This window comes from Amphiura filiformis, chromosome 5 (genome assembly GCF_039555335.1).
Source record: "Amphiura filiformis chromosome 5, Afil_fr2py, whole genome shotgun sequence".
In the NCBI taxonomy this organism is placed as follows: Eukaryota; Metazoa; Echinodermata; class Ophiuroidea; order Amphilepidida; family Amphiuridae; genus Amphiura; species Amphiura filiformis.
Genome location: NC_092632.1, coordinates 43,297,075 through 43,310,222, shown reverse-complemented (window position 1 = coordinate 43,310,222; position 13,148 = coordinate 43,297,075). Strand labels below are relative to the sequence as shown.

At 36.5% G+C, this 13,148-nt stretch overlaps 1 protein-coding gene across 1 annotated transcript; it reads right to left on the bottom strand.

Annotated features, from left to right (window-relative positions):
• Positions 1–2,778: 2,778 nt before the first annotated feature.
• On the bottom strand, positions 2,779–13,005 carry LOC140153178 (damage-control phosphatase ARMT1-like). Its single transcript, XM_072175850.1, has 5 exons — positions 12,816–13,005; positions 9,639–9,744; positions 7,421–7,671; positions 6,683–6,836; positions 2,779–5,777 (listed from the first exon to the last, which is right to left on the bottom strand). The coding sequence occupies exons 1-5, from the start codon at positions 12,878–12,880 to the stop codon at positions 5,007–5,009; spliced, it is 1,347 nt and encodes a 448-aa protein (XP_072031951.1). The 5' UTR covers positions 12,881–13,005; the 3' UTR covers positions 2,779–5,006.
• Between the last annotated feature and the right edge of the window lie 143 nt (positions 13,006–13,148).

Here is a 13,148-nt window from a genome sequence, read left to right as displayed (position 1 = left end):
GATGGGTAATTATAAACAATGGGCATTTGAAGTGGTATTTTAATTTGTAAATTTGAACTAGATATCATATTATTCATTTACTAATGTCAATTAAGTGAATGAAAAACATGAAAAACCTTTGCTTTTGTTCTGAAATCTTTGACGATGAGAGTTCATACTTGATACGTGCGAACACAGCAAAAGGTGTGCCGACTCGGGCGATTAAGTACAATCAGGCATAGCATTTGAACTTGAACTAGGTAAGAAATCAAGTAGTTTTTGTTAACCAAGATATTATTGATTCTACTGCATTTCACATTTATGCCATGACTCCCTTTATTTTCTCTCAAAAGCAACAATGCAATTGCTAACCATGAAAGTCAATTTTATGCGATGCAAGCTTGATATGTGTGAAAATGTCAAAAGTAGCCCAACTTGTTTCCTAGACAATTAAGTTCATTGTGTTTAAGCCCGAACTAGTAAAGAAACCAAGTTAAATTTTTCTGTTAGCCAAGATGTTATTGATTCCACTGCATATAACATTGTTGCCATGACTCTCTTATTTCCAACTAAAGAGCAAAATTGCAATTGCATAATTTTTATTGTTATAGTCTGAACAGTGCACAAAAGAATTAAGGTACCAGTTATGTTCACCCCTGAATATCCTAAATAAAGACAAATATATATGTCAAAATTAAAACAAGCAGCCAATACCTGTATTCCTTAGCTTTGATTTAAGACCTCATTTGTTGAAATTGGTTAAGAATTATAAAAACAGTGATCTAAAACCTAAGAAAAGAATGGAATCAAAAGTTGCACTTTTATGTTCTAATCAATGAAAGCACAACACTAATCTTTTTTTCGAGAACGAATTGTGTAGAAATCAATAGGGCATGCAATAGAGCAAACTGCAACTTGCATCTTCCTTGGGTTGTTGGATTATTGCATCTATTTCTTGAATGATTTTGATGAATTAGATCTTAAATCCAAGCTAAAAGATACAGCTGTTGGCCGCTGTTTCCAATTATGATATATCTGGCTGTATTAAAAATATACAGGGATGAGCATTAACTGATATAATACAAATGATCTAATTGCCATCTTTAAACTTTAGGTTGACCATGTGCACTTAGCTTGCATTACTGGTACAATGCATTACATGCAAAATACAAACTAGCAATCAAGCAGGCACTTTAAATCCAAGTTGACCATCTGTGCATCGCACACTAATCTAGAGGTACTGCCCTCAGTTTAATCACTTTTTATAATTGTTTGATAGCTAACATATGTGATGTGATCAAGCGAAATCAGTCGGAAGTCGGATATATAGATTTTGTTGCATATTGTTAAGGAAACACTTCCCAACTGTTCATATCGTTAAAACTAAACATTCAATTTCAATGGGGTTTTCTACAAAATGTAGCTTTGTAGATGCTTTATACAACTATGTAAATAAATGGAAATTGAATATGCCTGACTTCAGACTGATTTTGCTTGATCCCCATTATATTGGGCTATTCCAGTTGAATTCCTATGGAAGACATGGCCTTATCTTCCACACAGGGAGTGTGAATTTCAAAGGGAGTTACCTGAATGCATGACTCCATTTTAAGTCTTAAGTCTGCACCCATGTGTGGAAGATTAAGATCATGTCTTCCATACAGGGTGTATGGATTTAAACTGAAAGAGTCCAATTCATCATTTAACAACTAAACAAGCCATAATCTTTTAAGAAGAGATAATATAAACAGGCAATTTTACCATATCATATTTTATTTCAAATTTATAAGCTGAAGTACATAAGAAAGAACTCTTAAAGAATGTTTTAAGTCATGTATAATACCAACAATATGAAATCTGTTTTAACAGTGATATCAATATGCGAAAAAGCTAACAATGTTGATATATTTCTTCAACTTGATTGATCAAAATTATGACATAATTCATCATAAATTATCAACTTTTATACAAAAATAAAAAGAACTACATCTACATGTACTTGCAATTCTGCATTATTCATTCCATTAAGTACAGATTATTACTTTAATCTTTTAAAATTCTAGTGCTAAATTTTCATTTAGCACTTTTTACCATATGAATACATTGGCAAAATGGGAGAAATGACTGTGTTAATAATTATGAAACTCCATACAAGGATGGAAACAAAGAATGTATGCTTGAGATAAACTTCTTTAAATTTCATGGAACTATTTTGGGTAGAATGTATGTGTTACATTGACACAAAAAAAAATGTGTTATATGCATCACTCGTTGATTGATATGGATTGAAAAGGCCTACTATAATACTTTTCACCCTGATGTGGCAGTGACATCAACGTGTTTAGGCAGCTTTTTTCACGCATGCATCTATGCGGCATCTTTAAAACGCATACGTGCATACGCCAGCAATATGAGCGGCCACTACAATGTAGCTACTTGAAGCTGCGCCTAATGAAATGCGAGCTGACGTCACTGCCACATCAGAGTGAAAAATGGTATAATATCCTGTACTTTAATTAGTGCAAAATACCCGTGAACTTTCCAGTAATTTTATTTTATACCACCTAACCTGTGACATGAAAAAAATTGTTCACTATTGTAACAGTTGTGCTTTATTGCACAAGTTAGGAGTCACAAGTAAACAGGTGGTATGAGACGGGATTGCTGACTAAGTTACAGAAGTTTGAGAACATGTTTGTCTTCATTGCACTTTTAACATGCAATTGAGTAAAATATTCTCAAATAGGGAAATTCATTTGGGTATTGAGCTTTGCAATGATTGTGATATTTGTATTCCAGTTTGTTTTATTGTGAATTACAGCATTGTTTGCATTGACAATGAACATTTTGACATTCATAGCATAGTGAGCATTTAGCACCCTCTTGAAATAATTATTAGCCATCCTGGGCATTAATCAAATATGGTAATACACACACAACCATAAATATTTGCATAATATCAAAAAGAAAATGCATTCCATGTTATGCATCAGTAAAATATAATTTTGTACCTAGCCCATGAAAAAGGAAGTTATGCCTCAATGTGACACTTCACGGTACAAGCGGAAGGAAAAGGTAAAGTAAGTCAAGTTATACATCAGTGTACTTACAGTTCTAGGTAAAAAGACCAAACATTCCCATATAATACATTATTCAATTCTCATGACACAGTACTCCCATTCAGTTTTTCCTGTGTAATTTGGTTTCTATTCTCATTAAAACACATTGAGAGCTACAAATTAACCTATACCACACTACATCATCTCACTGCCCATCGCTAAAAAGAAGCTTCTGAGCTACTCTGACAATTGAAGCTAGAATCTATACTAGTTTCATGCTCTGACAATGAAATATGGAACAGTAAAGCAGGTGATGAAAACAGTATTTATTACACAGTCTATTATAAAAGTTCATTGGCACTTTTTGGCTAATATAATGCACATACTGCGTAAATATGGCAATAGTTTCCCGTTTGGCTCATTGAATCACATCGCAAAAAATAAACACATTTGCTGAACTAGCTAAATAGCATGGAGGGACCTGGCTCCTTTAATGTAAAAGGATCTTGCAGAGTTGGTACAAAATTGTTATACATAATTTATAAACAATCCATTTGTGCTCATAATAGCATGTTTTCCCAAAGTACTGATTCCTTGGACACCCCTTCAGGTGTGCTGATTCCTTGGACACCCCTTCAGGTGTACTGATTCCTTGGACACCCCTTCAATCAAAGTAACTTTAATAATACCTAGCCCTTGAAAGGAAGTTATGTCTCCCTGCGACACTTCACATGCAGGAAAAGGTAAGTAAGTACAATTATGCATCAGTCTAGTTATAGTTTAGTTATATAGTTTTAGGTAAAAAGACCAAACATTCCCATTACATTTTTTCAATCTCATGACACTGTGCTCATTCAAATGAGAGCTGCAATTAAACCATGTCCAACCAAATCCTCTCACCAGCCATCGATAACAGACACACACAGGAGAAGCTACTGAGCTACTCTGACCAAGTGCTTAAGATTGTGATAAAATAAAAAGTGTTTCTTACACCTATTATCAAAGTTCTTTGGCACTTTTTGCTAATATAACGTGCGTACTGCATAAATAAGGAATTAGGGCAGACTCCCCGCCTGGCTCACTGAATCATCAGTAGCTTGGTGGGGGGATGGGAAGTTTTTACCAGACAAACGGTTTTTACCCTGCTGGCCAGCTCCACTTACTGGGCAGAAATCAACCATACTTGCTGTGAATATCCTTTTGAGCCTGATAACACCTTGATTTGGGGCTCAAATAGTGCAAAATTGAACATGTTTGGGCAATTATTGCTGTAAAAAATGCCCACCGGGAGATTTTCTATCTTTGCCCCCTAAGACATGTGAACCTGACACCCCACTGTAAATAACATCACAAATATCGACAACTCATTTGCTGAACAATCTGTGTAGCATATCGTCACCATGCTACTGCTGAACTCATTTGTTGTAGTTTTGAAAAAAAAGAGTACAAAATATGGTTTAAGCATGCATATATAAACATATTTAGTCGCCAATCTTTGGATAAGAACAAATGATAATAAGACAAAAGGAATTATTTGAAATAATTAGGGTGATTACATAACTGATACATGTGACTTTCAGGGACTTTGGCCTGTGACTTGAGCAAAATCTTCTGACAAACAGCTGAGTTAGGCATAAATTCTGGTGTTAAAATGCCTTATTCACCATTTGTCACCTGTAAAAATTGCCTAACTCACTCCAAAATCTCCTTTATGATTGGTCAATATCAATGGCATTATTACAGCAGGTGCACATGCTAATAGAGACATGATTTAGGCAAAAGCTTAATTCGGCTGAAAACTGGGTTGAGCAATTATCGTAGCAGGGTGATGATATACCACAACAGAGTGTGTACGCATTGGCAAGAGAGTTAGTACAAAATTTTGATATAGTTATAATAAACAATCCACATGGACTTAAAATATTGTATATTCCAAAAGTACCAGTGTCACTTTATCGAGTTGAATCTTTACAAGTTCCTCATACCACAGTACTGTACAACAGCATATTCCCCAGTAACCATCCAGTCCTTATCTTTACTCGTCAATTCCTCTGACAATCCCTCTGGTAAGCCAACAATCAAATCAGCTTTACTAGTCCTCAAGGCACACTGTGGTGCAGGATGGAACCCACACAAGGCCTCCGCATATGGAATGGTATGCTCCCAGCTTCTATCACCAATCAACTTACGATAGTTCAGATCGCCTTTAAATAGGACCAAATCGGATCGACTCAGTTCTTCGTACAAATCTGGCGACACCTGCTTCATCTCGCTGTAGTCATGTGGGGTCGTCCAGAATTTATGGCCGCTTATGTCCCACTGCTTTGATGACAGACGCCTGTGCCATGACTTACCTAGACTGGACAGCAGGTTATCCCTGTGGTTTTGCAGTGTATCAATTGTCCACATGAAGTCTTGATATGTAACATCAGACACAAACCATGGCATAGCCTTGTAGTGCATGTGCACCACATCCACAATACCTGCTCTGATGGCAAACTCAGCCAAGCATAGATCAGTAAACAGCTCAAAACCAGCATTATCTAGGATGATATCTAGCCTTACTTTCTTTGCGGGGTCCTTGGCGCGTGCTTCTCTTAGAATAGGGAACAGCTTGTGCATATCATTGACTAGGATGTGGGACTGGAGGTTTTGCAGTGGGCCGATAGGATCAATCTTCTGTGAGTTTTCCACACCTGCTGAAATGGATAGATCACACTTGTTGCCCCATAGAGATATCTGAAAGACAACCACACAAAATCATTGATGACACTTAAGTCGTTACTGGCTACCTCATCATTTTAAGGGCAATCACATGTATGTGGCTCATTGCCTGTGCTACTTTGTAGTAGGATGTTGCATGCAATTTGTAACACAAATGCAACTTGTTGCATTTGGACTTCAATTTTTGTGAATGAATTTGCAATGTAAACCCACAGAACATATTAGCATTATTCATGTTCTGATTGTCTTGATTTTAACCAAACTAGTCAATGTTATATGTGTACAAAACCCTTAATACATTATTCACACAAAGATTTTGCATTTAATTCTTCCTAACAGGGTTTATTGAATTACTGATTTAAATTACAATTTAAGTCAATTGATTAAAAAAGACTTTGGTCAACATTTCACTATTTTGTAGAATTCCTGAATAAATGAAGCTGTTTTACCACTCTCATCTGTTATATACTGTTTTTTCCTTATGTTTTAACCCTAACTGCACTAAACACCAAAAAACCTCAATTCAGAAAGCGTAGGCACAAGCAGGTATCCCACGTGATGCTATTAAGGTCATCATGCGAACAGTCATATGGGCACGGAAAGCTTGGCGGGCAAGCTACTCCCCGTGGCAAGGTAGGCCAGTGCACGGGCGTGGCACCCGCAGGGTCGGGGGTTCGAAACCGCACCCGAGAAAAAAAGTTTTCTCTTCTTCTTCTTTCTTTCTTTCCTCCTTCTTTCCTTCCCCCTCGCCAAAAAGCAGGGAGGGCGTAAGGGTTAAGTATTTTTAAATAACTCATACAGCTTGGTATAGGTTATAAGATTGATGTTTCATACCATGATGGAATTTGGAGATATCAAGTATTACAATTATTTCAATTTTTGTTGTCCATAAAGTGTGAATAACATATCTATGCACTTACCTGTACAAACTGGTCAAATGCTTGTTGAGCATTGTCTGGCTTGTCATGAGCATGCTCCTCTAGGTAGTTGGATAGCAATGTGACAGCCTGCAGTGACTGTAACAAAGCATTACGCTTCTGCTCGCCAAATGGATCAAAGCTCTGTAAGGCAGTGCTACAAAATGAGCAAAAAGAAACAAAGCAATCAGAAATGCTTATCTACAAAATCAGTTTATAAAGTTACATGTGAAATATTTCATCAAATTTCAAAATGAAATATTTTTGCACAGAATTGTACACTCTAATACTGTTATAACAAGGAGGTTCCCAAACCGCAGGCTTTTCATTTGTAACTTTTGTCAATGACAAATTGATCATCAAAATTGCACACTTGTACATTAAGGCATGGGGAAATGCTTGGATATACTGGTAACTTTAGTCACTTTGGTATGAATGGTATGTGCACTGTAATTTGACTCGAAACTGGTAGTTGGCCATGGATAGGTTTGTGTAGTTGCTGTAAAGTTATTAATGTCATACATATTATACGGGGTGGTTCAAAATTATTGGAACCCATCAATGTTGATGTTTATTGAAAACCCTGCTTCTTCAAAATGCAACATTCGATACTCTTGAAATGTATAGTTTATGACATATTTTACAATTAATCTACAAAATCTTTGGATCTTATGCTGAATTTAGATGTATCAGGCTCATCCCTTATCAGTTAAAACTTTCAATTCTGATCACCAGACCTACCTCAAGTGGATAGCTTCCATGATTTTCCTGTACATATAACATTCTACATACAACCAAGCCGATTGGAAAAAACTGGCCGGCTCTCCTTTATTCCTGAAAACTTCTTCTTCAAGATACCCATTCCAGATGACCACATCATGTTCCTCAATGTCAGTCAATGGTGTCAACGGCAAGACAGGTTTGTCTGTCTGCATTTCATTCTTCAGTTTGGAGAGACGGGACACAATGGTTTTGCAATCTTGAACTGCTTCCTGTAGATTAGAAAAATCCATTTAAATCCATGCAAGTCAAGACCACACTCTCAGTTAAAATATATGACTTTGTTTTGGCTTTATTGTAGTAAATCTTTTCTCTTTTTAATCTAAAAAATTGTTTGGTACAAGTAGTACAAACAACTAAGTGCTGAACAATCTTACTGTTCCCTCCAAATCACAAAACCAAATTTCTTGTATTTTAATCAAACATAACTGCCATTGTATAATGTAGAATTGCATGTATCTGACTTTCTCTTATTGTAGGGTTTACTATACAACCATTACGTGTTTCAATTGACCTTTTCGGTAAATCTAACAAGCTTTTGTGAGGTTGTGAATGTGATGTCGTCATGGCGATGCACACATCATTACTGCGCACTTCACGGCTTCGAAATGTGCAGCAGCGATGTTCAAACCTTGATCATAACATTCTTAAGCACTACAGGCCCGTGGCCAATATCAAGTTCTTGTCAAAGGTCATCGAGAAAGCGGCGTCATGTCAAGTAGGTAGCCATATAGACAGGAATGATCTGGGCGAAAGAAATCAGTCTTCCTACAAAAAGTTTCATAGCACGGAAACTGCTCTGCTAAAGGTGAAGAACGACCTTCTCCAGTACGTTGACGATAGCAAGACTGTACTGTTGGTGCTACTTGACATGTCGGCCGCTTTCGATACGGTTGACCACCCCAGGGTGTCCATAAAGAATGCCTTATCCAATGAACACATCCTCACTTATTCTCTGCCTCAAGGGTCTATCATAGGTCCTCAAGGTTTTATATTGTATATTTCACCAATAGGGGATATAATTCGCCGTCATAATATTAGTTTTCACTGCTATGCAGATGACATCCAATTATATGCTGCTTTTGATCATAAAGTCCCCGGGGAGTGTGAACGGACCATGGATCGTATTACCAATTGCATATCTGATCTTAATATGTGGATGTTGCGCAACAAACTGCAATTGAACCAAGAAAAAACTGAGTTTTTTGTTGTTGCGGGCCCAAGAGTGTTAAATTTAGTGTCTGATATCCAACTGAAGCTTGATGGTAAAACAATTGAGCCTTCAATCTCTGTCAAGAACCTGGGTGTAACCTTTGATGGTGTAATGAACATGTCCATCCATATTAGTACCCTGTGTAAAACTATCAATTTCCACATTCGCAATCTGTGGCGCATACGCCGTTTTATTTCTCAGGAAGCCTGTCATCATGCCGTTAGAGCACTTGTCCTGTCCCGCATAGACTATGCTAATTCTCTTTTGTTTGGTGCTCGTGAAGCTGACCTCAAACGGCTACAACGTGTCCAGAATAAGGCGGCCAGGCTAGTTTTTGCTTGTGGACGGGACAGGTGCTCTGCGGATCTCCTGAACTCCTTGCATTGGCTTCAAGTGAAGGATAGAATACAGTTTAAAATATTGTTGTATGTCTATAAGTGTTTGATGAATGTCGCTCCACCATATTTATGTGACCTGCTTACCTTGCTCAGCGACACGGTAACGCACGAAAATAGGCCCAGACTCCGCTCCTCTTCAGATACAACAAGGCTCTTGGTTCCACGATCAAATAAGAGAGCTGGTGATCATTCGTTTGCTGTTGCCTCTCCACGGCTCTGGAATGAGTTGCCTATCCAGTTGAGGGAGGCGGTGTCTGTGCCTGCTTTCAATCGTATGCTTAAAAAACATTTGTATTAATGTTGGTTGTATTTATTTCTTGCTTCATTTTGCCTGTATATTTTGTAAGGCGCTGTGCTCTTTGTTAGAGCGCCATATAAGTGTTGATTAATAATAATAATAATAATAATAATAAATAATGTGCACATCAGCATTACGTAAAATGATGACATCGCAGGTCTACCTGCAAATTTAAAGGCTTATGGGATTTACTGAAAAGGTCAATTGTGTTTAAAGCTAACTAAAACCTTCATTAAGTCTGATGATCCTTGTAATCTGGCTTAGACTTACCTCTCCATGCTTCTGAGCTGCTTGTTTGCGGAACGTGTACAAAGTATTGATAACCTTCGTCAAAATTATTGGCAGTCGGTCCTTCACTGTCTGATAGGCGAATGTGCTGCAAATTGATAAAGTCAAAAATGTAATGTATTTGTGATGACATCCCTGAGAGTGCATTATGACATATCTGGATCATAGTACCATATCAAATTGATCATATTCAACAAGTTCTACATTCAATTGGTATAAAATTGTATTTCACTCTTTAAAATCATTCATTTTATTGCTTACATGTAGATTTAGAAGGAAAAAAGTGTGTTTTAAACTTTCAATTCAGTAAGGAAAGTTTATGAAAATAATGCAATACTTTTTATTAACTACATAATTACCAATTATCAGAGACACCTGACAGCTGTGTTTACAAGGTATCGGGAAAATGGTTTTAGTTTCAATCACAAGTTTCATGGGATACAGTAGCAGTACCAGCCAACAGTTAATAATAGTAATTTAAACCGCACTCTGCTATATAGCCCTAGCTTCAAATTTCTGTTGCATTCAAAGCTAGAATCCCTAAAGGCTATAATCCAGTAGAAATCAATTGCACTTCAAATACATTTTAACTGATCAATTTTCAAAATGGGCAACATTTAGGCGCATGAAAGTCGATTCCGAGTTTATCGTCCCCCGTCCGCGTCACTTTTTGGAAACCAAAAATACCCGCGTCAAATTTTCAAAAATGTCAAAAGAATTCAATATTTTCAAAGTACATGTATCAGTGTTTTCACCAGTTTTAGCAATTGGAAACATATATTTTTGTTTGTAAAACATATAAATTCATAACTTGGAAGCAAAAGCAGGCTCTTTTCTAACTTTTCTAGTCCCTACCTTTCGTGAAAATTTCTTTGTGGCATTTATTTCCATTTTGCTTTAAATCAACACACATTTTAGGTCAATAATGAAATCTGATGAAATATTGAAAAATGAAAAAGTCACCTCACCAACCTGGAAAAAAAAGTGACGATAAACTCAGAATTGACTTTCATGGGCCTTATGATACAGTCAACTAAAAACGGCAACTACATGTAAATAGCACAGGGACAAAAAATACTCTATTATGAGACAATGGCCCACCTAAAAAAATGTCTGACAGGATTGCCTCTATAGACCTTTTCAAATCAAGATCGGAAAAATGCAGTATTTATTCAGTAAGCTAGGGATCAAGCGGAATCACATTCCCTTTTGAGTGAAAATACAACATATTTAGCCAAAATCAACATGAGTCATCACAGAGAAATACTTTCTAAAGGTATTGAACTAACACTTCCACTATTTGGCACTTCACAATGTGACAGAAAAAGAAAGAAAAATAAATAAAATAAATAAATGTACAATGTAGATCTATATTTATATAGCGCTTTATGCCATAAACAGCCTCAAAGCGCTTTTTTTAGTTTACATTTATTCCGCCGTTATTAGAATATGTCGGAACCACGTTTGCTGCCTACAAATGGCGCAGTGTTCATCAGTAGGCCTACAACGACTGTGACTACCCCTAACAGCTTCCCATTGCACCTGGGTGGGGTGAGGCAAGCAAGACAAAGCTCCTTGCGCAAAGGCGCAACATGGTGGCAGGACGGGAACTCGAACCCACGCACATCAAGCAAGCTCTCAGATTATGAGTCCAAGGCCGTAACCACTGAGCCACCGAGATGTTTGACCGTCTGTGGCACATTTGATTTGGTCCTCGTGTGGTATTTGCAATATAAATATCAATCTCATGCACAAGCCATACCCAACTTCAGTCACTCAATTGTCACCAATTTTCAAACATTTTTTAACAATTCTTTGTCTGAAACTTCAGAGCAAAGTTTGCTCATAAGAAATTATGTTAACAAATTCACCTATGTGTCATTTGAGCAACTTTTTCGGGTGTTAAACCCGTCGTGATCAGTGTTGTTTACTTCCGATAGGTAGTTCAGTGTGCTCACTGAATTCGTTGACAAGGTCATCCACTGATTGCACAGTGAGCATGGCACAGTAAACATGGAAACCAGTGTTGCCATATAGTGAGTGCATAGTTCTATAAATGCTCTGTTATTGGTACTATAGTCTGGTTTTGTGCTGAAAGCAATTGATTTTCAAGTAGAGTATGTCAAGATGAATAACTGTATCAACCTGCGCCAAAATCAAGCGTAGTGGTTGGAAAGTTACAGTTTCTTGAAAATTTAGGACTGAATTTTTATAATGATGGTTTCAAGCAATATTTATGCATGTTAGTATCAATATACATGCCTATAAAGTTGTTCTAAATCCACAGTTTCAAAGAAATTCCCCTGAAGCAAGGCTCCAATAATCAAAGAAAACCCTTTACTTCAAGGAAATTTGGGCTTCATATGAGGAAAACCAACGTACAGTGTTGCCAGTTTTCATGCTCACTGAACACTAATTAATGCAATTTTTAGACCTTTTTAATGAATTTAATCACATTTTCTAAATGTTTTTTGATACTTTGATGATTTCTTTGTGTGTCAGTCACTTTAAAGCAACATTTCATTTATATTATTGATTGATCAAAAATCACAATTCCCACTGCAATAATTAATTAAAATTGTTAATTAAATTACTAATTATGCAAATTAGCGACTATTTCCTCAAAATAATTGATCAAAAATTTGGTACAACTTATTTTCTTATGAAAACAAATGTGGGATAGCTTAAAGAAGATAATTGTAAAATTATTATAGAAAAACAATTTCTTAATGAAATTATGATGGTGCCATGCCAAAACAAAGACTATAATAAGAAATAGGTTCCTAAAACGTACAAAACAAGCCATATAGCTCGAAAACCGGTTGGCCTTTTTGAAAAATTCAAAAAGCATTTTCATGCTGAATTTATGTTCTATCCAATAATGTCCATTATTCAACATTTTATCACTGTTTTAAATATTGCCTGAACTGCCTACTTCCGATTTAAAATTTCAATTGCTTTTTAGTTTTACACATGTATGTCATGCTTCACTGATTCTGACGCATTTTGAGATAGCTCCACGTTCTATTCATCATCGGTTATCAGTGGCCTGGATATGGATTGTGGATGGACTTTTCAATCAATTATTCATACTGTCCATACACATGTCACATACATTGTACACGACAATGACAATAGACATAAAAATTTTAAGCTTACTCGGTAAACTTTGCAGAAAGCCTTTCAGGAAGTGTTGTATCTGCCATCATTTCAGCTATATTCATCAACCAGGAACAAAATCAAACACATAAAACACTTGTCACGGTGTGCACAACAAGACAAAGTAGAAATTTCAAGTTGTAATTTGACTCCATACCCACGCTATCACTGCTATGCACCAATGTTTTCCTGCTGTGTACATCATGACCTCTGTTGACCCCAAATCAATTACTCAGTTTCTAGTTGTTTTTGCTAAAGAAATCCCTAAAAAAGCCCCAAAAAATTGAATTATTCCGATTTAATGTCTTTTGTAATAATTAAGCAACCCGTGTT

Excerpts from the sequence above, each read along its gene's own strand:
- LOC140153178 (XM_072175850.1), bottom strand. The coding sequence starts at position 12,880 with ATGAATATAGCTGAAATGATGGCAGATACAACACTTCCTGAAAGGCTT. Across the intron at positions 9,745-12,815 it reads CTTTCTGCAAAGTTTACCGA|CACATTCGCCTATCAGACAG; the intron begins GTAAGCTTAAAA and ends ATCAATTTGCAG. Across the intron at positions 5,778-6,682 it reads CATTTGACCAGTTTGTACAG|ATATCTCTATGGGGCAACAA; the intron begins GTAAGTGCATAG and ends GTTGTCTTTCAG.